This window comes from Juglans regia, chromosome 7, assembly GCF_001411555.2.
Source record: "Juglans regia cultivar Chandler chromosome 7, Walnut 2.0, whole genome shotgun sequence".
NCBI lineage: Eukaryota > Viridiplantae > Streptophyta > Magnoliopsida > Fagales > Juglandaceae > Juglans > Juglans regia.
In genome coordinates this window covers 40668659-40694321 of record NC_049907.1, presented here as the reverse complement: position 1 = coordinate 40694321, position 25663 = coordinate 40668659, and the positions used below count along the sequence as shown (strand labels likewise).

General features: G+C 38.0%; 2 protein-coding genes across 3 annotated transcripts; both read left to right on the top strand.

Moving 5' to 3' along the window:
* Positions 1 to 610: 610 nt before the first annotated feature.
* Positions 611 to 5273, top strand: LOC108989470 (guanine nucleotide-binding protein subunit gamma 2-like). 2 transcript variants are annotated; one of them, XM_018963087.2, is made up of 5 exons: positions 611 to 927; positions 1021 to 1230; positions 4447 to 4499; positions 4769 to 4813; positions 4918 to 5273. In XM_018963087.2, exons 2-5 carry the CDS (start codon positions 1078 to 1080, stop codon positions 5000 to 5002), a joined length of 336 nt encoding a protein of 111 aa, XP_018818632.1. In that variant the 5' UTR covers positions 611 to 927; positions 1021 to 1077; the 3' UTR covers positions 5003 to 5273. The 2 variants fall into 2 exon arrangements, with proteins under 2 accessions (XP_018818632.1, XP_018818631.1); XM_018963086.2 differs by having other exon boundaries at positions 612 to 1230.
* Positions 5274 to 9588: 4315 nt separating this feature from the next.
* Positions 9589 to 21024, top strand: LOC108989469 (pyruvate kinase isozyme A, chloroplastic-like). The gene is made up of 6 exons (XM_018963085.2): positions 9589 to 10409; positions 10646 to 10736; positions 10897 to 11090; positions 18773 to 18894; positions 19339 to 19817; positions 20261 to 21024. The coding sequence occupies exons 1-6, from the start codon at positions 9810 to 9812 to the stop codon at positions 20560 to 20562; spliced, it is 1788 nt and encodes a 595-aa protein (XP_018818630.1). The 5' UTR covers positions 9589 to 9809; the 3' UTR covers positions 20563 to 21024.
* The last annotated feature ends 4639 nt before the right edge of the window (positions 21025 to 25663 follow it).

The following is a 25663-nucleotide window of genomic DNA, read 5'->3' as shown; positions in this document are numbered from 1 at the left end:
AAGGAAGTGTTTTTTAATGATTGTTTTTTTACTTTCTGATTAAGGAAGTATTTTTTAATGATTTTTTTTTTTACTTTCTGATTAAGGAAGTGTTTTTTAATGATATTTTAAATTTATTTTATTTTTTAAAAATATTTATAAGTGTAAAAAAAATCTATATAAAAAATAAATTAAAAAATTACACATAAAAAAATACATGTTAAGTTCAACGGGAGCCCTCAACGGAGGCTGTCATATGACTAGTTTAAATATTTTTAAAAAAAATCATAATATTATTAAAAAATATTTTCTTAATTATGAAGTAAAATAAAAAATTATAAAAAAATATTTTTTTAATAAAGTATTTTTTAATATATATTTTTTACTTTTGGATTAAAAAAATATTTTCTTAATAATATTTTAGCGGTAGCTAGGACGGTAATTGAGAACGATTTGCTTCTTCATTTTCATTTATTTTGTACGGCCAGACAGAAGAACAGATGATAATCGATTTTTTTTAATATAAATATATGGTTGCCACGTGGCGAGACCACGTCAAGCGGTATAAGAGATCGGTAGAAAGGAGGGGCCCGAGAGCTCAATTATTTTTGCTGCGTTTAAAGAACTTTTCAAGTTATTGACTTATCGCAGTCATTGCAGAGGGAACATCGCGTGGAGCTGCACGAAGTCGAAACCAGGGAGACCCAAACTGTCACAGACATACAAAACAGACAGAAAATGAGAATCACAAAAGAGAACCAGCTTTCACACAAAACAACCCAACACCACCAACCCCAAGGACAAGAAAGTTCTCTTTTCCCCTCGTTCCCCTGAAAAGTTTGTGCTGAAACAAGCCAAACAAGAACCCCAACCTGTCTCTCTCTCTTTTTCCTCGTAGATCCGCTTCTTTGCCGAAGGGCCCTTTTTGCTTTAATGAAGGAGCTGATGGTGGGATCCATGAAGATTTCTGGGTCGTCCTTGTTTTCCTGTCTAATGGGTTCTCTTTGGTGAATCTCTCCATTTCTTGGTTGGTTTTGGCAGGTGGTTTGTTTGTGAAGCTAGGGCTTTTCAATTCCTTTTTGGTTGTTGTATGCTGAGATGCAATCGGGTAGCTCTGAGTCCTTGAGTCCGATAACCCACCGGGTTCTGTCTTTGTCAGCCTCTCAGTCCTTGTCAACCACTGATACGAGAGGAAAACATCGGGTACTGGCAGAACTGAAACGTCTCGAACAGGAAGCTAGATTCTTAGAGGTAAGCTCTGTTTTTCTTTGTAAGCGTAGTGTTTCTGGGACTTCGTCAACTGCTATGATGTGTTTTTGGCATTTTGTGTTATTAGATGTATAGTTCTTTATTGGCTTGTTGGCTTTATTAGGGGATTGTAAGTATGTTTACGAGACGATGATAATCTCTGCAATTATGAATCTACTTAGTTGCTTTGTCTTCAAAGTCACCAATTTCTTTGTTAGTTTTAGATTTCAAATTTGATATTACAAATTTGGGCTTTTGTAGTATAAGCTAGTCGAAGTTAGATTATGTTTAATTTAGCAGCTATTTCTGAAAGTCAGCTATTTTTGTCAAGTTGGGAATGGATCTAGAATCTCCATCCAAGTAGTAGTCTATGCTATTTCAGCGTATAGAATGATGAAGCTATGGAAAGTAATTGATACACGGGTGCATTTGATTGTTTCTTGACTTTGTCTGCATTCCATGTTCCCTTTGGCAACTAAACTCAGTTGCTGTTGTTTCTTGTAAGCGTTGAGCAACATGAATTTTTGGAATGCATAGTCAATTATTTGATGCTTAGGTTTGATACACTAAGCAACGTGTCTTAATAAAATACTAAAGGAAAGCCTTGATTGATATGAGAAACATTGGCTCAAGCACCCAACAGGATACAGTCTTGGCTTGAGAAGCTGAGTTGTCAGTTTGATGATTGATACACTCAGCTGGTTTGAATTAGTGCAGACTCCGGTCCAAAATAAACCAGTCCATAAATGTGATTTCTCTTGAACTGAAGCAGCTGTGTCTCATTTTGGCTGTCCTACTCTTGTCCCTGCTAAGACCAGAATGGGTCAAAAGTAAACCGGCATATAAACCTTATTTATTAGTCTGATTTTCTCATTTTCAAGTTAACACCAAGCAACCTAGTTTTTCAAGTTCTGGGTGATTCTTAAGTTTGACTATCAACACATGCGTGGTTCTTATTTTGATGAACTATGTATTGATGATGCTAGAACTACACAAGTACTTTACAATGACTTTTGCATATATCCATATAGAAAGCTACCCCAAGGGACAAAGCATTGAAAAGAAGTCTTGAACTCTTCTATTGTCCGCAAACAATTCTCAAAATTTATACTATCCCCTTCCTTCCAAATGTACCACACTAGACAGATAGGAAACCTCTTCCATACTGCTACAATTTGTGGGTTGCCATATAGCTCTCTGCAGTTTGCAAAGAGGTCTACTAATCTTTTGGGCATAAGCCGCATAACTCAAGCCCATCCAACTTGACCAAAGATAATCCACAGATTCTCATCCAAAGATGTACCACTCTAGTAGTTTAGCAATTTCACAGTGGAGAAAAAAGGTGATCCACAGATTCTCTGCTCTATATGCACATACGGCACCAATTTATCACAATGACATGACATTTTCTTAGATAGTCAATGGTGAGGATCTTCCATAGTGAAGCTGTTCAAGCAAAAAAAAAAAAAAAAGCTACTCTTTGAGGTGCCTTAGTATGCCAAAATTCCAAGGAAGGAGTTACTATCCTGAGACTTTCTGAAAATTTTGAATTTTCTGGATCAGACGTACTAGTGAAGCCAGACAGAGGAGGCAATTCTTCACTTTTTAAGTACTACATACACCTCCAAGATGAAACCTGGATCGAAGGATTAATTTTTGGGGTGAGAGAGGTTACATTTAAGCATAGGCATAATTGGGCTGAAGTAGCTTGAGTAGATGAAGGATACAGTTTTTTTACAAGAGTCTTGCTTATGAAAGAAAGGTCATTATGGGTTAGGAATAACATAGATTAGGAATCAGATTTTCATTACAATTCTCAAGTACTCAATGGGCTATGCCACCTGCTCAAACTGGCATATTCTCATGGTAATGCTAGTTTCTTATGTAATCAGTATGTCTGGGAACTTTTTGAGCGATTTCTGCATATTTTGTTTACCCAGAAGTTACCCTGATGTTTCTACACCTTATAAGCTATAGAAAAGGTGATCTAAAGGAGAAGGTTAACATCTGAACAAGTTCAGGACATTAGGGACTTTTTTCATAACAAGTTGTACTTTGAAATCCTCCTAACCTTTCTTTTTTTCCCCTGTAAAAGAAAAGGCAATTATCCTTACCCTGACTGCCTCTTTTTGGAAAAAAATAGGCTATTTTCTTTGTTGGATAAATTGGGTCATAAATCAGTAGAGTTGGCTCATCCAGCAAGCCATCAGTTTCATCCATTAATTTCACTAGAGTTTCCATCAATTACCATTGAGCTCTTGGAAAGCTCCTTTGGTATACATTGCATAATTGTGACAGCGTCTTCTGCCTTGACGAGACATTGAAGGTTAATGGCATTGGGGCTTTTTGACTCAAGTAAGTTATTCAAGTTAGGGAAGGAATAGGTGTTTGTCATGTTCTATTGATTTTGATACACTTCCAATGTGAAGGATGGCTACATGAAAACGTTCTCTACTATAGCATTCTCTTCTGTAGGGAAACTACTTTCCATTATTCACTTCCAAACCCACTGGATTTACCTCGTTTGTTTGCACAAATGAGATGAGATAAGTTGAAATGGAAGTTAAAAGTTGAATAAAATATTGTTAGAATATATTTTTTTAATATTATTTTTGTTTTGAGATTTGAAAAAGTTGAATTGTTTATTTTATTTTGTGTGGAAATTTGAGAAAGTTGTAAATATGAGATGAGATGAGTTGAGAAGACTTGTGAAAACAAACGAGGCTAAACTTTTAGTCTAACTTGTTATGATAATTTTAAGTGCGAGTATTTATGACACATCTCTCTCTCTTTCCTCCTTTGTTGTGGAATTTCTGTGTCATAAATTTTTTCCTAATGTCTGTGCTTCTGTTTCCCTCAAATGCCTGTGCTTCCCATATTGGCTAACCTCAATATGTCCCAATTCTTTCCATAGTTTTCCTGTGGCATATGACTTGCATGTAACTTTGAAAGTTACATGGGAGGATTTAGATGCCTATTGCCATAAGTTTTGTAGGGGTCATTGGAGAGACAAAAAACATCCTCTACGGAGATGTGATGGTTCTTTGGCACCCTTCTGTTTCTGAATGACTTCACAGTTCAATTTTTAAGTGGTCTGTAATTGCTGTACTTGATCAGAAAATTTCCCTTCTTGCTATCTTCTAAGTTTTTTAATGTACGCTCTTTCTCCTTTGTTTATAATTTTGGCTGTTAGGATGACTGGAATTTCCGTTGATGCAGGAGGAGCTGGAACAGCTTGAAAAGATGGAGAAGGCCTCGGCTGCATGCAAGGAGTAAGAAAGAAAGAAAAATATATAGTGCAGTTATTAAGAGTATTGTTATTCTAAGGTCTCTACACCACACACTGCTTAGATGATATAATTTGATTTGGAAGATAAATTTCAAAATTTAAATCTTACAAATCAAATATTACCATTTAAGTTATGTAGATGGTGTGATCTACACCGACTTGAGAATAGGATAACTCAGTTATTCAATATTTATTGATTTTTAGTTTGGCTACTATCGATTCACTAGCTGATGTTTATAATGTGCATGCCAGAATGCTGAGCAATGTGGAAACAAGACCTGATCCTTTGCTACCAGTGTAATATTTCTAAGCCAACCCTGTGTCTTCATTGCTCTTCAATTTTCCCCAGAATCAGTTTTTTTGACGTTTTATATAAAATCATATTTCTTCTGGTTTGGCAGGACAAATGGCCCAATAAATCCATTTTGGGATCGATGGTTTGAGGGCCCACAAGATTCAAAAGGTTGCAGATGCTGGATACTGTGATGGTCATCGCTGATCTCAGAATTTACTTCAAGTATGAGATACTGGCACTGGCAGAGGGTTTAACTTACAAACATGTCGGTCTTAGAACAAAATTTTCTTTTCATTCGTTTGTTACAAATTAAGGAGAATACTGTCATTGGCAAATGTTTAGTCGAATGCTTCCTTGTGCATATGAGTACTTTATAGCAAAAAGCTTCTTTGTTGGCAAATGATTCGTAAAATGCTTGATGGTACAGATGACAATTGCAATGCACTTTTTTCCCCTCGTGAACCATGGTGTTTTTTTTTATGACATGCTGCACAAGACGCGTAAATCTATAAAGTATTCTGTGACATGATTCGATATGATGATGTTCCCTGAAATGCTCTTTCGAAGAGAGAATAACAATTTCCCGAGGCCAATCAAAACTGAACAATGTACAAATTTGTTTGGAAGTCTCATACACACAAAAGAGGCTTCTATATCAATCCTAAATCCATGAATGAATGGACAACTTCCTCACTTTCCCGACTTCCAGCACTCCTTGTTCAACTTGGTGCTTTCCCAGTGACCCGCCGAGCGATCCAACCTAGACCATCGTACAGCCCTTCTCCTGTGAGGGCACAGCAGGCCTGAATGTGTCAATCATGATTCTTGATGCTGTGAAGGGAAAGGCAATCGGTGATTTCGGCTGGGGTCATGGCATCCTTAAGGTCTTGTTTGTTAGCAAAAACAAGTATAAGTGTATAACAGAATGTTGTAGATCTTCGTGGCCCAGTAACCTGAAGAGTTCGTCCTTCATTATAGAGATCCTTGCTCTATCAGTGCTGTCTATCACAGCTATAACTGCATGAGTTCCTCGATAATATGTTGCCCATGATGTCCTGAGCCTTTCTTGTTCACCAAGATCCCACACCTGCAATGAACAGCGTTGACAAACAGTCATGTTTAGCTGCTAAGCATTTGATGTATACATTTAACATAAATTCTCTTTTCCCAAGAGAGATTAAGGCATAAATAAGTCTCACCCACGAGCCACCGGATCAAGTCAATTTCCAAGTCCACCGAAAGATAAAAATGACAGGAACTTACTTTGATAATGCTACAAATCCATTTCTCCCAATTTACAAGTTTGGGCAACAAACCTCCTATACCAAAATATTATATTCTCTGTAAACATGGCCTACCCTAAAACAGACACCTTAGAAAAACAAAAGACCACTAAGAGATTTGTAGAATCATCTGTTCATGGTTTTGTCTTTTCCATTATCATTATCTTAAAACATTTCATATTGACAATGCTCAACTTTGATTTCTAGACACGTTTCTGCATCACCTTGTCCCCTTTGTTTCAACTTTTACTTTCATGCATTTTAAAGTTTCACATATATTATAATAAAATGCATAATACAAAATTTCAATTCAACAATTACTTTGAATGTTGATTAGACCTATTGACTCAGTAATAATTAATACGAGGTCGTTTGCAATTCCTTAGTTTAGTATAATTAACTTAATAAGTAAAGAAAACGAACACAGCCAGGATAACATTGAGAAAATAAAAAGAAAGAGAATAGAACATATAAAAATATTTTATGTAAGATTTCAATCTTCTAAAGATAAGATAGATGCATTTTTTGGTTGCCAAGAGAGTAAAGCAGCAAAAATATTTTGTGGGAAACGAGGAGAAGGGGATATTGAAAGATGAGAAATCCTTACCACCGGTCCAACTGTTAATATCCAAATAACAGCTCTCCAATAACCTACTGTCACATATCTCTTCCATCTAAAAACTTATGTGCCTGACTACAGTGAAAATTTTCTTATTTTGTATCCGTTTGCCCTCTCCTTCTTCCACCAAAGCCCCCATCCCAACCTAGAACCAACCCAAACCAGTGACCTCATAGTGCGAAAGAGCTCAACCTCGAGTTGCGATGGAGCTCGACCTCACGGTGCAAAGGAGCTCGACCCTGAGCCACGACGGAGCTCGACCTCACGGTGTGAAGAGGAACTCGACCTTGAGCCACGATGGAGCTTGACCTCTTGGTGCAATGAGAATCAACTCTGGGTTCCTTTTCTCTACCACCCTCCGGTAAGTAAACATGAAGGGATTCAATGCCTGCGCTTTTTTGCTTGGCTATCACTTTTCCTTTTCTTACTAAACTGTCTTTGATTTGGACAAAGTTGCTGGCTTCATTTGTCCATCCAAGCAGAGCTCTTGTTTAGATGCCATCATTCACATGGCAAGAAACTAATGTGAAACGGCGACGTTGAGTTCGATGTTTTTGCAAAAGCTTTCAATTTTGTTTGCCTCTACTTTCGATTGCCCAAATTACAAGCATACTATAACAATTACAAAGTGGTGAAAATAAAACTATTGAGTGGGCGATGGGAACTGTGGTGGGTGACACCGAGTGCATAGAAAAGATGGAGACAACCTGTGGTGGGCGACGACTTGGTGGCGGTGCAATAATTTATATTGTGGTGGGCGACGAAGCTTGGTGGCGGGGTGACAGCTACTGTGGTGGGTGACGACAGTGCTCTGCTTTGGCATGGACGAGGGGAGTTTTTTAATCTTAGATGGTTTAATTAGGTGTGGCCTTCTTAGTCTGTATCCCATGAAATTTTCCACGTGTCTAATTCTCATTGGAGGACTGTTAAACCCATAACTACAGATGGACTGTTTCGAAGAGGAACTCATATGAAAAGAGAATTGTGGAACCAAAGAAAGGAAGGTTGGATTGAACCAAGGTTACTGATTGAGCGATTGGAGGTGGCTGAGAAACCCTAACGAGTTTTTTTGGCCATCATAGTCTGCGATCAATGGGTGTTTACTTGGCAGTTCAAGGCACAAAAGGTGATACTTTTATATCAGTATTCCCTAGATGTTCGTCGTGGGTTATCGGTGCCACAATGGTCATTGACGTGTATCTCGAATTAAGGATTTGCGGCTAATACTGTATTTTATTAAAGGGGATATTTTCTTTTGGCACGATAATTTCATCGAGGAATTCGTTTGGCATATAAACAGGGAGGAAAGCTTGAAAAATTGGAGTCTGGACCTTCATATTTCAGTTGTATAAGGTTGTGTTTGGATGTTGAAGTGAGTTGAGTTGAGTTGAGTTGAGATGATAAAATATTGTTAGAATATTATTTTTTAATATTATTATTATTTTGAGATTTGAAAAAGTTGAATTGTTTATTATATTTTGTATTGAGATTTGAAAAAATTATAATGATGAGTTGAGATGAGTTTTGTAACCAAACTCACCTTTAAATGTCATCTCCAACTTCAACGCGTTTAAAACAACTCCAATAACCTATTCTTGAGCAATTCAATTGACAGAAGCTTAAGAAATTCCAAAATGAGTGTAGCTAGCTTACAGGAGAACACATATGCCTTTTCGACATTTTTGTTGATTCTTTCAAACTGAGGGCATATACCTAAAGCCACCACTAGCATCTAATTAAAAAATTGCCTAACCAGCTAAGAGCTTGATGGCATATGATCTGATTCTTCATATGAAAATTTTGAATTCGGAACCCCAACTCCCTTTTATTAAAAGGAAAAAAAAAAAGATTGCCCAAGGGCCAAAAGGCTTTATTTTTTAGTAAGATTGTGTTTGGTTGTTGAACCAAATTTAACTCATCTAAAACAAATCATTGATAGGATCCATTACTTTTTCAACTTTTCATAAAAAAATTAAGAAATAATCTATACATTAGCCGGTTTACCACTTCACACCCCACAACCTAAGTGGCAAACCAGTTTCCGGTTTTGCCTAAACGGCCCCATCTCAGTCCCATGATGTGATTTCGCCCATCTCAATCTCACGACCCTTCTTATATAGCTCCCCCTCCCTTCACCCAAAGTCCTTCATGCCCCCTCAGTCCTGCAACCCTTCTTCTGTAGCTCCCCTCCCTTCACCCAAAATCCTTCAATCTCGCGGCAGTGTGTATCCCGCGATGATGTGAGTCCATACCCTACGGAAGAGAACCCGCGTCCAGAGATTTGAGGGAGGGGTAATATATTTTTCCGTGTAAATAATCTTTTTCAAAAAGTTTTTGTGAAATTCTAGGGTTTGTGACAAGTGATTGTAGTATATGTCTTGTCTATATTCAAAATGTGTGTTTTAAGAAAAAAATAAAATAAAAATCACATCAAGTGTGGGGTGTAAGGTGAATAATGACTGATGTATAGTGCTTCTAAAAAATTTAACTTCGAGTGAATCATTTCTTTTCATTATTTTTATTTTGAGTTGTGCTAGTATGCCACATAAGTTTGTCTATTTGGTGTGCCTCTAATGTAAATTATACTTTTTTTTTGTTTTTTTATTTTAAATATTTAATTTCTTTAACTATTCAGTAAAAAAAATACTAAAAAATAAAATAAAATATTTGAGCGATCAAATTGAGGAGAGAAATTCAAGGAGCATAGTATCATTTTCCATTTATTTTTTTAAAGCAATAATATACAAACAATTATTTTAGATTATTTACATAAAAAAATAATATTATTTTATAAAAATACCTGTCATTTAAAATATTTATATAAAAATTTATAAAAATAATTATATATTTTTTCTAAATACCGGGCATAGCCGTTTTGTTTCGCCTTGTACCCTCTTGTTTGTCTGTCTTTCCACTCGGTGTCGGCGACATCGTCGAGGCTCCAAACACTTCGCTATCTCCGTCTTTCTCTTTATCTCTCTTTAAAGCTTCGCGCGCTCTCTTTCTTCTCCGCATTTGGACCGTAATTGTCTCTCTCTTCCCTCTCTGTGCGTCTCCTTCAGCCTGTCTCAGCCACCGGGTAAAATCCCGGTCACCATGTCACAGTCTCTGCACCCATTCACCCCATCCACCAGGGCAGTGCGGTCACCGAACCTCACTTCTTCCCTTTCCAAGCAATGCCATTCCTACCCGAAACTCTCCCTCCCCATCACCAATCGCCGCTTCCCGGTTACCTCTGTTAAGCTCTCCATCAGAGCTTCATACTCCTCTGATCTCGACCCGACATCCTCCCAAGTCCTTCTAGCATCCAACAACGGGAAAGGCTTCGTTGGAGGGGTTTCATCCCCCGCGACACAAACGCTGCCGTCGCCGGATTCGGGCTCCATCGAGGTGGACGCGGTGACGGAGACTGAGATGAAGGAGAACGGGTTCCGGAGCACTCGTAGGACGAAGCTAGTGTGCACGATTGGTCCCGCCACGTCCGGTTTCGACCAGCTGGAGGCCCTGGCTGTCGGGGGCATGAACGTGGCGCGCATCAACATGTGCCACGGCACCCGCGAGTGGCACCGTGGCGTCATCGAGCGCGTCAGGAGGCTCAACGAAGAGAAGGGCTACGCCGTAGCCATTATGATGGACACCGAGGGCAGTGAGATTCACATGGGAGATCTCGGCGGCGCTTCTTCCGCCAAAGCTGAGGTGAAATTCTTTTATTATTTTCCGTTATCATTATTATTTTCTAGTTCTCGATTTTATGCTATAATCAAAGTTTATGTTGTGCGAGTACAAATTTTATAAAACAAATGTAGGTTTAAAATGACATAAATCATGGCGGACAACGGGTTTCCTAGGGAGCCTTTGGTCAGTTTGATGTAGCATGTTTGATGCCATCTTAACCCAAAAGCTCATTGTGATTGGTTGTTCAATATTTACAGGATGGTGAGATCTGGACCTTTAGCGTCAGAGCTTTCAATTCAGCTCTCCCCGAACGCACCATCAATGTGAACTATGATGGTTTTGCTGAAGGTTATTATCAGTAAAAAATATATCTTTTGGTGCAAAAACTCTTTTATTTGATTTATGAACGATGAATGATGATGTTGTAAAGAGTTAGTTCTTATATGTTGATGAACATGTTAATTAACTATTCTATCCGTCTTTAACTGAATTCTAATATTATATACAGACGTGAGAGTGGGGGATGAGCTTCTTGTAGACGGTGGAATGGTGAGGTTTGAGGTGGTAGAGAAAATTGGTCCAGATGTCAAGTGCCGATGTACCGATCCGGGACTGTTGCTACCTCGAGCTAATTTAACTTTCTGGAGAGATGGGAGTCTGGTGCGAGAACGCAATGCCATGCTTCCCACAATTTCTTCTAAGGTTGGTACCTGAACACTGTGGGCATTAGTTTCTTTAAGTCAATGCATATATATAGATTGACAGTAACATAACACATCGGATATTAGAATTTTGGGACAGAGAAAAGTAAATATGGAATATGGGTGAAATGATGTACTTAACTCTTCAACTGATAGAAACTTCAATGGACACCTCGATACTTTGAATGTCACATATCGATAATGGAAGAAGTAAAAAAAGTGGCATTGGCCGTAAACATAGATTGTAACAATCAAAGAGAAATCCAAGCAAAATATGGGCTTACACTCTAAAAAGATTAGTCAAGATTACAATAAATCCCCTTAAAATCATTATAAACTATATAATCTCTCCTATGCAATGTGAGATTTCATTTACCATCCTACCATAGTTAATATGGGGTATGCAATTACCTCCTGAAAGTTTTGTTGTTCTCGTTAGGCCATTTCATTGTAGGTGTAATAGCTCAAGTCTCACACTTCCAGCTGAAAATTACCTAATACCATTTGTAAGGACTTATCACACAAGGAAAATCCAAGCCACATAAAGACTCATATTTAACAAAGACCAGTAAAGTTACTATTGGGGAGCCCTTTGGAATTGTTATAAACCACAAAAACTTATCACTGTAAAGTTACAATTGGACCACCCTACTATACTCATGCCGGGGTATTACATGGATTCTTAGTTGAATATTTGTCAAGTGAGTTCATCCCCGAAAAACCTTGTGTATTTACAGAATTCATTTTTTTTCAATTTACAAAATAGATTGCCACAGTTATTAATGGAATGATTGGATGTAAGATTTTCTTGAAAAATCTTTAAAAGTTTTGCGAAAACTTTTACTTTTTTTTTTTATAAGTAAACAAGTATTATTAATTCAAGAATGGGCAACAACTGCCAATTATAGAAGTCATTATGCCCTATCTACGTAGGCGCATTAGAAACTAGGAAATCATGAAGGTTCATGCCATTAAAATCCACAGCAATTGTCCAAGTACAAAGAGTCCTAAAAAGAAAAGTTTAAGCTCCTCCGTAGATCTCTCTGTCTTCAAATGTCCGCTCATTGCGTTCCTGCCAAATGCACCACATGATACAAATCGGAATCATTTTTCAAACCGTTTTGATTTGTTGCACACTTCGAATGGAGGTCCAGCACGCCAATATTTCCACCACGGTTTCTGGCATCACCCACGCTAGATCCATTCTTTTAAACGCCTCGTGCCAGAGAGACCTAGCAACCTCACAATGTAAAAGTAGATGATTTACCGACTCACTCCCACTTTTACACATGCAGCACCAGTTTGTAATGATTATCCTCTTCTTTCTCAGATTATCCGTAGTTAAAATCTTGTCTAAGGAAGCTGTCCACACAAAGAAAGAAGCTTTGGGTGAAGCTTTGTTCTTCCAAAGCCTTCTCCAAGGGAACTGTATCTCAGGTTCTTGTGCGAGGACCTTATAAAAGGAACGAACTGTGAATACCCCTCTCCCTGCAGGAGTTCACCACAAACCATCTTCATGCTGGATATTCGGACAACAAGAATACAACAGACTTTACAAATCTACAAAACTCCCCACCTCCCAGCTTGTGCCGCCCGATTGAAATTGATATTCCAGTGTGTACTCCCACCCGAGATTCCCATAACCTCCGCTACTGTAGCATCTTTGTCACTTGTGATTAGGAAAAGTATAGGAAACAAATCTTGAAGAGCACTGTTGCCACACCAAGCATCCTTCCAAAATCTGATCCTAGACCCTATACCCAACTGAAACCGAGTATGATGATGGAAGGCCTCCCACCCTTTGCTTATATGTTTCCATAGCCCCACTTCGTAGGCGCCTCTAACTTTTCTAGTACACCAACTTTCCCCTAAACTGCCATATTTGTTCTCAATCACAGTTTTCCATAAGGCTTCAGGTTCCTTAATATAATGCCACAACCATTTTTCAAGTAACGCCCGATTAAACAACCTCAAACTTCTAATGCCCAATCCGCCACTAGAGATAGGATAGCAAACCATCTCCCACTTGACTAAATGAAATTTAAATTCTTCTCCTAAACCACCCCACAGAAAAGCTCTCTGTAGCTGCTCAAGTGGACTGACCACACTTGCCGGTTTAGGGAATAAGAATAAGAAATAGGTAGGTAGATTAGAAAGTGTATTTTTGATCAACGTAATCCAGCCCCTTTTCGACAAGTAGATTCTCTTCCATCCTGCCAGTCTCCTCTTTATTTTTTCAATCACCGTATCCCAAATCAAGCACGTCCTTGAATTTATACCCAACGGGAGTCCCAGTTACGTCATAGGAAGAGATGCTATCTTACAACCCAATATCCCAACCAACTCTCGGACATTCTGAACTCCCCCAATTGGCACCAACTCGAATTTATCATAGTTCACTTTTAACCCAGACACTACTTCAAAACAAAGCGTATTATCTGCAAATAACAAATGAGAAATAATAGTAATACCCCTACTCGATGATCCAATCTGAAAACCACTTACAAAACCATCAGCCAACAAAGCCGAGATCATCCTGCTTAGTGCCTCTATAACAATAACAAAAAGTAAAGGAGATAACGGATTCCCTTGTCTCAAACCCCGAGAACTCGGAAAATAACCCTCTGGGCTGTCGTTGATCAACATAGAGAATCTTGCTGTGGAAATACACCAGCTGATCCAGGACCTCCACCTCTCCTCGAAACCACACATATCCAGTAGATATAGAAGAAAATCCCAATTAACATGATCATACGTCTTTTCCATATCTAACTTGCACATAATCCCTGAACTCCTAGCCTTTAGTCTGCTATCCAGGCATTCATTGGCAATTAGAACCGCATCAAGAATCTGTCTACCCTTTACAAATGCGTTTTGAGGCTTAGTTACAATCTTCTCCAACACCACACTTAATCGATTAGTAAGCACTTTAGAAATAATCTTGTAGACTCCATTCACTAAGTTAATAGGCCGATAATCCATAATCTCAATAGCCCCCACCTTTTTAGGTATTAATGCAAGGAAAGTGATGTTAAGACTTCTCTAAAATTTTTCAACCGAGTACAACTCCTGAAACACCTTCAAAAGATCTTCTTTTATCACCTCCCAACATTCTTGGAAAAAGCCCATCGAGAAACTATCAAGTCCGGGAGCCTTATCTTTTACCATATTCCTTACTACATCATACACCTCTTCCTCCTCAAAAGCCATTTCCATCCTAGCTACATCCCCCGTCTCAATAGTGTCAAATACCAACCCATCAAGAGTAGGCCTCCACCCCACCTGCTCAGTAAGGAGCTTCTCAAAGAAATCAACAACATGATCTTTAATAACCTCCTCTTCTCTACACTCCACCCCCTCAATTTTCATTACCTCAATGTTATTGTTTCTTCTATGCGAGTTTGCAATTCGATGGAAGAATTTCGTATTCCGATCCCCTTCCCTTAACCATAGTGCTCTTGACTTTTGTCGCCATGACATTTCTTCTTGTAAGATAATCCTCTCAAGATCTACGACCAACACAGTTCTTTGTGATTGCTCCTCCTCAGTAAGTGGCCTCCCTTCTTGGAGTCTTTCTAATTCCTGAATTTCCATCCACTTGATTTTTTTGTTCTCCCTTACATTTTCAAAAGACTGTTTATTCCACTCATTCAGGTCTCTTTTTAGTGCTTTCAATTTGTTCACAAAAATGAAACTGGGTGTACCATTGAACTGATAAGAAATCCACCCTTGTTTAACCCTCTCCACAAAACCTTCTGATTTCAGCCACATATTCTCGAACTTAAAGTATCTTCTACCACTATGAATGCCTTCGCAATCCAGCAAAACTGGCCAATGATCCGAATTTAAGCGTACCAAACGCTTTTGCCATACTTCCGAAAATGGCTTTCCCACTCAAGTGAAATTAAAAAGCAATCCAAGTGAGACCAAGTCTGGTTATTTGACCATGTGGCTGGACCCCCTGCGAGAGGAAGGTCTATCAAATTCAAGTCAAAGGTACACTCTGAGAACTCCACGCTTGCAGGCCTCAATCTTCGTCTTCCGAAGCTTTCACTTTGGAATCTCACAACATTGAAATCACCCCCAATACACCAAAGAAGATCCCACCAACTATGTATCCCTGCTAGTTCATTCCACAATAATCTTCTGTCAAATTCTAAATTTGGTCTATACACACCTGCAAAAGCCCATAAGAAATCGTCGGACACACTTTTAAAAGAGCACGCTATCATATATCTCTCTATATATTCCTCCACTTTCTCCACCACCCGCCTATCCCACATCACCACAATTCCTCCCGATGCCCCTATAGAGGCCAAGTATATCCAATCCACATGAATACCGCTCCATAAACTTCGCATAATCTTCCTATTTATCGTCTTCAGCTTCGTCTCCTGTAAAAAAATAATGTCTGCTTTCCACTCACGAAGCAAATGCCGAACCCGGTGATGCTTATCTAACTCGGTAAGCCCACGCCCATTCCAAGACACAATCTTAGGCTTCATTTGGGAACAGCCAGTCCCTTCCCTTTTACCCTAGTCCTATTGGAGCTACCCTCCGAATTCATCGACCACGCCAATTTTTTAAGTTCTCGAATTTTCTTCGAGTCCCCTTCCATTTTTGTTGATGTCCAGCTTCCATAGCATTTAACAATGCTATGAACTGCTCTTCATACCCCTCACAATCAATCCCCGCATAATGTTGGATCTCTTTCACCTTATTTATAACCCAATCTAAGGCTTGGTTTGAAAAACAACAGTTTAATGGAATAGGAATCCCCCTCCTATTAATCTAAAAATTCTAAAACTCTTCACCCACCGAAAACTCATCCAAGCCCACCTGATCACAAGCCTCAGGGAGAAAAAATTCATCCTCCATTGAACGCATAAGGTCGACCAAATTTTCATCCTCTTCAGCCAACTCGAAATCCTCATACAGTTTGACAGACAGGTTTGCTGGAGCCAAAACCACGTCTCCTCCAATCATCGGCGACGTCTGAGCTTCCTTTGTGGGAGAGAAACGCGATCCAAACTCCACCAACGCCTTTTGCGCACAGTACACCGGCAGAACATCATTGGCGACCTCCATCACGTCCACCTGATCCTCCACCGACGGCAAGCTATCCGACACGAAGCTGAGACTATGTAACTCGGCGGGACACACTGGGCTAGGGCTCTCGATGCAGCATGAAACTGCCATGGGCTGAGAAGAGCTCGCCCCGATCCCAGGCCCATTACAATGGGCCCTGGGCTTAGACGGCCCAACCCCATCACAAGGGCCCAAACTCATCGACCCCTTCTACCTAGACTTAGTTCGAGAAGGCCCGCCCATCCTACGCCATACAGCCCATCCCTTACCAATATTAACTTTTTGTTGGGCCTCACTCTGGGCTTTCCTAGGCCCATCATCCGTTCCCTTTTGTTTTCCTTTTAAGTCCCATTTTTCACCCCTTACCTTAAACAGACCGACAACATCAAGGATTTCAGCCATATCCTTTTGTAGAAGCCATAACTGCCCCTGCACCTCCAACAACATCCTATAGACCTCCCATGCCTCCTGACATGCCACAGGACTTCTACCATGGGAGTGGCTCAATGCACCGTACGGCTTCGACAGAGCTTTGCGACGCCCATGTCCCCTGACAGAGCCCCTTGCACCACCATCACCTTTCCTCACCACATTCGGCATCGTCGTAGAGAGCGCCTCCTTATACGATTGTGTCTGGTGTCTCGTCGCCCCCTTGACAAAACTCGACTGACCTCCACCAGGAACCTCCTTTCTCGGCTCTAACAACACCTCCCGAATCTTCCTCCACCCCCACCCATTCTCACCTTCTGGAATGCATAAGAAATTCCTCCTCCCCCTGGTTATACTCAGCAACCTCAAGATATCTCACTCTGCGATTTGAGCAACGCTGAGCAATAAAACAACAATATCCTTCTCTAGTTGCTGAATACACCTCCTTTCTTCCTCCTCTCATGCACTCCTCTAACACCTTCCCAAGCCACTGCATTGAAGACGGACCTAGCAGAACCGCATGTTCTGTCTTCCAGTTTCTCTTGGTGACTCACAGCAGTCCACCCCCAGCCTTTGACAAAATGAAACATTTGGATTCAATCACCACCTCTATAGGACAACCCATCTTGCCCACCACAATAACTCAAAATCCAGTTATCATAGCACCATCAATGAGGAGAAACGTTACAGGACGCAGCGCGAAGAAGAAAAATGTTCATGTGTACGGAGCAAAAACTTTTACTTTTAACAATGGATTATTATGGGGTTTTGTGAAAGTGGTGGAATTCATTAAAAATATGTCTGGATTGAGAAAATTTTTTAGATATGTTTTTATTGGGGTTTGGAAAAGTAGTTGGACTCTGTGAAAACAGATTTAGGCTACGTTTGAATGTTGAGGTAATTTCAAATGATCTGTAGATAGTAGTGAATAATTTCTGAATAGTGAACTGTTTGTTAATAGTAGTGAAGTAGTTTGAGACTACTTCACTTACCAAACATGGTCGGAAGAAAATTTTTGTTTGAGGATTTTCGAGTTTTGTAAAAGTTGTTTTGTTTTGTTTTTGTTTTTTTATTATGGAAATGAAGTTATATGTTTTGATAAAAATTATTTTCAAGATTATTCTAGTGTAAAAATGTTTGGCTTGACCCACCCGTGGGTAGCCCAAGTGGTAAGGGCGAACTTGTGTACATGTGCCCCATGTCACAGCTGACTCACAGGGTCGGTTCCCCCTGAGATCAAATTGCGATTTAAGTGGGAGGCTATGGCGGTGGGTTGCTGTGCTAGTCTCCCCGGGGGTTTAGGTTTCATGGATGAGTCCTAAGGGCTCTGCGGTGGGGTGGTTCCCCCATCATTAAAAAAAAAAAGTTTGGCTTGAGAGTAAGAAACTAAAAAAAACTTCGTGTTGCCAAACATCACTTAAGTTTTCTTATTTCAGTTGTAGCCTAATGTTGGCATCTACAAGCTTTTTTATTTGTTCCTTGCGTTACATTAGTTTCTTAAAACTGCAACAAGCTGCTTTGCAGATACATGGCAAATAAATACTTGCGTTATTTGCAGTATTTTCTTTGTAAATTTCAGAGCTTTCATCTGAAAACTTCCTACTAAGTTAACTCAGAGTGATTTGAGTTCCCCTTTCTCAAATGCGGAGGCACCAATCTATTGATCTTGTGACTATATACCTTTGCTAATTGTTTTGACCTTCAAAAACATGAAGCAGTCATATTGGGATTCAAGACTTGGAGCTATATAAGCATTTTTTAATAGTATTTTTACGAGAATGTTGATAACATGAATTCAGTTTCAAAGGTCCATTTTTTTGCCAAGTCAGTTTCAAAGGTACATGCGCACGCTCGGAAAGACACTTCGTGGGCTGTATGGCAACACTCATGTTTTTGTTTTTTCTAGGAACTGGTGAAATATGTTTTTTTTTTTCCTGTCAGAAACATGATCATTAATCGCTTCTTTTATCCATAGAAAACCAAAAACATGCCAAGTAGGACAAATGATTTTTTTAGCACATACGAGTCGGTGAATCGCTTTTCACATTTTTATATGTTCATAAAATTGATTATCTGCAAGCTGGATTACAATCGTCTAGAAAGCATTTTTTCTCAGTGTGAAAATCTTGTGGTTTCTTCTTATGATCCAGCTTTTTATGTATTTAGGATTGGTTGGATATTGATTTTGGAATTGCGGAGGGCGTGGATTTTATTGCCATATCATTTGTCAAGTCTGCTGAAGTGATTAAGCATCTTAAAAGCTATATTGCAGCACGGGCTCGTGATGGGTAAGCACATTGATTTCTATATATAGTCTTTTTTACTCAATCATTAGAATGTCATCATGAAAGTGTCAATTCTTCCCCTACTTATAAAAAAAAAAAGTGTGTATTCTTCCCTTCTCTTAATCTTTCTTTTTCACCCCAGTTTTAACTTGGGATGGACTGCTTCTTGTTGGCTCTCATATAATTGATGGCACGTTTAGTTAGATGTATAAAGATTAATATTGCAACTTAGACCCAAGTTACTTGGATGAATATCACTCCTATTTTCAAGTCGAGTTTTAATTGTTGTTTGTGAAGTTTCTGATCCATTTTCACCTTCGATGTCGGAAGGCAATTGATAAAGGGAACAACCTCGAGACTATTTTATTGAATTAGTTGCCTCTAATTCTACAACAATTAAGATGCTGTAATTCTTTTTCTGACTGGGTATATTCTGTGATAATGCAGTGACATTGCTGTTATTGCAAAGATAGAGAGTATTGACTCATTGAAGAACTTGGAAGAGATCATTCAAGCATCAGATGGAGCTATGGTAGCAAGAGGAGACCTGGGTGCTCAGATACCGCTTGAACAGGTCCCCTCAGCCCAACAAAAGATTGTTCAACTGTGCAGGCAGTTAAATACGCCTGTCATTGTTGCCTCTCAGCTACTTGAGTCTATGATTGAATACCCCACACCCACCAGAGCAGAAGTGGCTGATGTTTCTGAAGCAGTTAGGCAGCGAGCAGATGCTTTGATGCTATCTGGTGAGTCAGCAATGGGCCAGTACCCAGAGAAGGCATTAGCTGTTCTGAGAAGTGTCAGTCTGAGAATTGAGAGGTGGTGGAGGGAGGAGAAACGCCATGAAGCTATGGAACTCCCTGACATTGGAACTTCCTTTTCCGATGCTATCTCAGAAGAGATTTGCATTTCTGCTGCCAAGATGGGTAAGAATTCTCTAAATGGCTGTTTATGGATTTGGTAAATTAATTTTTTTTGCAATGGTTGTACCCTAGTCCATCATGTTTGCATTTATCTTCCAAGATTTGCAAAGGAAGTAGTTGGATTTAAGGGAAACTTTCCTGTTCCAATTGAAGAAGCCGAAGGGGTGAACGAGCACTGCACAAGCAGTAACTCCTATAAATGCTGGTTCTTCAATAGCCCCAAAGTACTGCTGTCAACTAAAACAAAACTAACTGAAACTTATTTTCATATATTATCCACGTAGCACTTTATTTTTCTCCTTGGCTTTGTGACCTTTTCTGGTGGCTCCTTTTGCTTTGGTTGGAGAAGGTGATTAAAAATTAGATATTCTGTGTTGTTTTCCGTATATTCAGTGGGTTACTAGTGCTGCCTTGCCTACCAGCTTACGTGGGTTGTGATTTTGCAGCTAATAATTTGGAGGTAGATGCACTTTTTGTCTATACAAAAACAGGCCACATGGCATCTCTACTCTCACGCTGCCGACCCGACTGCCCAATCTTTGCTTTTACTGCCACGACATCTGTGCGGAGGCGTCTGAACCTGCAGTGGGGCCTGATACCTTTCCGCCTGAGCTTCTCTGATGATATGGAAAGCAACCTTAATAAAACATTCTCTTTACTCAAGGCCAGGAATTTAATCAAATCAGGTGACCTTGTCATTGCTGTCTCTGACATATTACAGTCTATCCAAGTTATGAATGTTCCTTGAAGAATCGATTTAGTTTGCAAGCACTGGTCCATTCTTCTAGAAGGCAGTCTACGTCTAAATTGCTATGTTCTTCCCCATGTGTTCCATGAAATGGCCAGCGGTATAAACAAAAAGAGTGAGGAATGATTGAATTCAGCCCTCTCCTCCGTCCACTTCCCCCTGGATCGGTCTCTTCCAGTGGCTACAACTAAAGCTTCAGTAGAATCTGACTAGGTTTGTTAGTTCATGCAAACTTGGCTTTTCTCGTCTAATGCATGTGGTCACTACTGTAACGTAGGATAATTTTGCATGCATATTTATCCTGGAATTCACCCATGTACGGCAGAGATCAATCCTCCGATCATTTGAATTTGAATTTTTGTTTCTGTTCGTGTAAACCAGGTAGCATTTGTTTGTATTCATCTTGATATTATTAATGTTTTCTGCAACATAACGAGCAGGTTGAGATGTGTTTTCTGTGCAGTAGGGTTAGATCCACTTTTTAACTTGTGTTGCCCATCAACGAACACTACTCACAATACCTGAATGATCAGACTTTATGTTATTCCCATCATTCCTTTTAGAGTTTGGATCTTTAGAGCCTGCATTGTCGAGCGCATTTAGAGTCAAGAATGCCAGGTTTGTAAGAAGAGCATGATGATGCCCATGAGGCTAGCTACTTGGCAACTCGCATCATATCTAAGCTAGTTGCAGTGTCTCAGGTCACTACGACATGCCAAGAAACTCCACCAGGAGCTCTTTTCCACTTTAATCTATAAACCTCTATGATATGATAACTTATTTTCTTATTTTCTCTCATACTTTCTTTTCTTTTCTTTTTTAATAATCGCCTGCTACTAAAACAGAAAAATCAAATTATAAAAAATAAATCGATCGTCCTTTTAACATTAAAATTATTTTTTGGAGAAAATTAAGTTTTTCATTCATTTTACTTTGAAGAACCAAAATGCATTAAATTACTCTCACCACCTATGTCTATATTTAAGCTTTCCAATAATGTTTTTTTCTTTAAATGAAGAAACAATCGCTCTTTTTATAATAAATGCAATTAATTATAAAGAAAAGTACTCATACCTTTTTGACAAACATTTCGGGACTACGAAGGAAAAAAGAAAATGAAACATCAAATATAATATAAGCTTAGGGGTCAAAAAAAGATAGAGAGAGTACTGAACTTTTCCACTCAACACAATAATTACAGTACGAAGTTGCAATCCAGCAACACTTGAGAATAATTATTTATGAAATTTTTAAATAAGAGAAATTATGTTTACAGTTTTGATGTTTAAGTTTTGCATATTTTTTTTTAAATGAGTAAATTTGAGATTTATATTAAAAAAATTATTTTTTAATAGTAAGTTCTGTTTTTTTTTTTTTAAGATAGTGCGAGATTTATATGGGTTAAAATTATATCAATAATTATTATTTCAATAAATAAGGATTTTTTTTTTTTTTTTTTACGGAGGAAATGGTCTAAATGGATATGGCAGAAAAGGCAATGAGTCATCAGACTCATAACCACACAGTTCTTGGTCCAGCTTGCTGTGCTTTCTTCACAGTGCAAGCCACAGGTGGGCTCCCTCAAACCATCACCTCCAAGTCCATTATTCAGTGGGACCCCTGATGTTTTCCTAATTGCTAATATTATACAACTTGAAAAGCTTCTGAATGCAACACCTGCTGCAGCACTGGCAATCAATCTAACCGTGCATCAGGTTTAGGGTTTGTTTGGATTCAGAAAATTGATTAAAATATAATTTTTTAATATTATTAAAATTTTAATTTTAATTTTAAAAAATTAAATTATTTATTATATTTTATGTGAAAATTTAAAAAATTTATAATAATAATATGAGATAAGATGAAATATTTTTCGAATCCAAACGACACCTTAGTGTTAGTTGAGTCTGCTTTGGATACTTTCATCTCATCTAATTTTATTATTATAATTTTTTTTTAAATTCTTATAAAATATAATAAATTATTTAATTTTTTTAAAATTTTAAAATAATAATAATATTTAAAAATAATATTTTAATAATATTTTATTTAATTTTTATTTTAATTCATCTTATCTCAATTCATTATTAGATGTCACCTAAATCTGTATATGAGTATGTTGGGGGTGTAGCAATAATTGTTTGAAGATTTCAACTTAAATAAGAATGTTTAAATTATAAAAACATATTTTGCTTCTAGTCTTTTAATTATTAAAATGGTATGCCCCAGAAAGTGTTTTTAATAAACATCCTACTTAATTACTGGATGAAAGAAGCGGCAACGGCTCCAATCAAATGGTGAGGTCATGTTTCTGATGAAGTAGATCTTAAAAATGAGTCGCTCGGTCTTACCGTACAGTATTTTTTGGATTTTTATTTTTTGTTTATTTTTCTTTCCATATTTTTTAAATATTTTTAAAAAATAAAAAAAAATACATTAATACATTTAAAATAACTTATTTTATCATTAAGAAATAAAAAATAAAAAATCACCGTCACACCGAATGGTATAAATGGGAAGACAGAGTAGACTTTTCCCTTAAAAATTGACCATTATAAATATGTTTTACCTAATCTCTCTCTTTTTTTTTTCTTTTTTTTTTTTTCTCTCTCTCTCTTTTGAGGATTTTGTTTTACCTAATCTCTTATTTGCTTCATGTGGGTAGACGTGTAATGCTGTATTAATCTATGAAAATATGTGATGGAGGATATGATATTTGCCCATATCTTAGTAGTTGGCATCAATATCATCATGGTGGTTCTGTTTCTGAAACCCCACAGAAATCTGGACTCTTTCAACCCACATATACTAAACATCTTATTACATATCACGATGAAACGTTTGATAATGCAATTAATTATTTCACACAAAGGGGAAAAAAAGAAAGAATAAAATATCATCATGGAATACTTAATCATGCAATTATTTTAATTCAGTGACCTAAACCTTATTTATTAAGTGAAGAAAAAGAGATAAACAAGGTTAGAATACTGGATTTTTTTCTGGCTTTGAGAGAGAAAAAGAAGCAAACCCGAAACAAGAATCCAAACAGAAACAGTCCCAAGAGGGGTTATGGAGTTAGAGGGACAAACCCATCATTTCATATATAGCTTTTTCCTATCAAATACCTTTATGTCCTCATCAGGCATCATCTCCCATTTTAATAAAACCGAGAAGCTAATAGCTGAGACATGCAATTTTGTTGTAATTGATGCAAACAAGCAAGTAAAACCTTTCTCGTTATCATTATTAATCTATCTTTGGGTCTGAAAATATTTTTAAATAGGGAGATTCATACGGTGAAGCAGCTCTTCATCATGGATTATAATTCAACTTAGATACGTGAACAGATTTAAGTTTGGAAGTAAAATAGGCAAATAAAGCCAGCTTCATGTTATCAAATTCCACTCGACCCATGTACCATGGCTAGCTAGCTTCTGTTTATAATGACATTCCAATCCACAAGTTGGATTGCATCAAAACCTCCAAATCAAGGCAGCTGATCCCTCTTAAGCTTGTCTAAGATTAATATTACAGTACTTATAAAAAAAAAAAAAGTTATATTTTTTGCATTTTATTTTCCTTAACATGCATATTAGTATTATTTTCCCAAACAGACAATTAGTCGATAGTTGAGGACTAATTCAACAAAATATCAATCCAATGGGTGAACTTGACATGGATGGTACACCGACTATGATGTGGTTTGACCCACAAAATAATTAAATTGCCAGGTTAAATTATACCCTTAATTTAAAGTTAGAAAGCACCAACTAGAATTATTGATGATAATATATGATAAGATAGAGGACCGAAAAGATTATCTTGGGAGGCCCTATCAATGTGCCTAAAGAATATATATATATATTTATATAGGCATTCACAAGGCGAAGGCAAAGCAAAACACACACACATATATGTCGACACAAATACATGAGGAAAACAAACGTTTCAATCTTGAAGTGGGACCAGACCCATGTGGAGTATAATAAAAGAGCACGTAAGGTTACATTATCAAATACATGTTTGAGGTAAGAAAGATATAGACTTGACAAGGTTTATAAGAGACTAGGCGTTCGGTATAAGGACAACAGATGGGTCTTTTTTTTTTTTTAAGAAGATGGGGAGGACAGTGACCGTAACATCTGGCACCTATTTTGGTTATGTTTCTATAGCAGATGCCTTTTCATAAAGGAAAAAAAAAAAAAAGAAGCCTAAACAGCTTCGCAAAAAAGCCTCATAAAAGATGGAACGATTCACTTTCATCATGGTGAGATTTTATGTAAGATTACTTATCCAAAAGAGAAAATTAAAGAGGTTGTGTCTTGAAGATCATGAAGTCAGTGCAGGATGATCATATTTGCGTGCGACCCACAAAAGGGGATTGGCTTGTTCAAATGATCCATCCGGTGCAGTGCAGAGGATGATGATGATGATGATGATCACAATTACCATCACAGCAATTCTGAAAGTTGGTTTTCCAAATCCCAAATCCCAAATTTGCTAATATGCTAAGATTTTCATATGCAAGTACCGTGTCATTATTGGGGGGGGGGGTCTCAACTAGGATCTTGACCTCTCAGCTACCAGGGAATATAAACACAGAGAGGCCCACCACATCCAACACTCATTTATAAACCTCCATCAAGAGTAATGACTCGTATGGAAAATGACACTCATCTACTTTAGCCTCATGCCCCACACACACTATTCCCCTCCCCTAGTAAAAAGAATAGTTCGGGTTTTCGTGGACCCAAAAAATGTTTAATTAGGTAGTTGTTTAGGGTACAAAATATGAGGTGAGATCCTCACAAACACCCAAAAATAATAAATAAATAAATAAAATTTAGAAACTATTGTTGTGAATGGAACTGAGAAACGATAGTGTGGTCCTAATCTCATAAATTTAATTATTGACTAAAATATTTTAATTTTTGGTCAAGAAAATGCTTACCAGGAAGGTGGTTTATTCTTTAGTCCATTGACAGGATTGTCCAGTGAAATCTCTACTACAACAACATGAACTTTGAAAACCATGATAAAAATGTGGAGCATTAAATCTGATTAGAACGAGATGATTAAAATGATCTGATCCCCTCTC

Bases quoted from the DNA above. Each gene is read 5' to 3' on its own strand.
- LOC108989470 (XM_018963087.2), top strand. From the start codon at position 1,078: ATGCAATCGGGTAGCTCTGAGTCCTTGAGTCCGATAACCCACCGGGTT. The intron at 4,500-4,768 runs GTAAGAAAGAAA...TGTGCATGCCAG, and splicing joins GCCTCGGCTGCATGCAAGGA to AATGCTGAGCAATGTGGAAA. The intron at 4,814-4,917 runs GTAATATTTCTA...CTGGTTTGGCAG, and splicing joins CCTGATCCTTTGCTACCAGT to GACAAATGGCCCAATAAATC.
- LOC108989469 (XM_018963085.2), top strand. From the start codon at position 9,810: ATGTCACAGTCTCTGCACCCATTCACCCCATCCACCAGGGCAGTGCGG. The intron at 11,091-18,772 runs GTTGGTACCTGA...TTATGTATTTAG, and splicing joins TTCCCACAATTTCTTCTAAG to GATTGGTTGGATATTGATTT. The intron at 18,895-19,338 runs GTAAGCACATTG...GTGATAATGCAG, and splicing joins GCAGCACGGGCTCGTGATGG to TGACATTGCTGTTATTGCAA.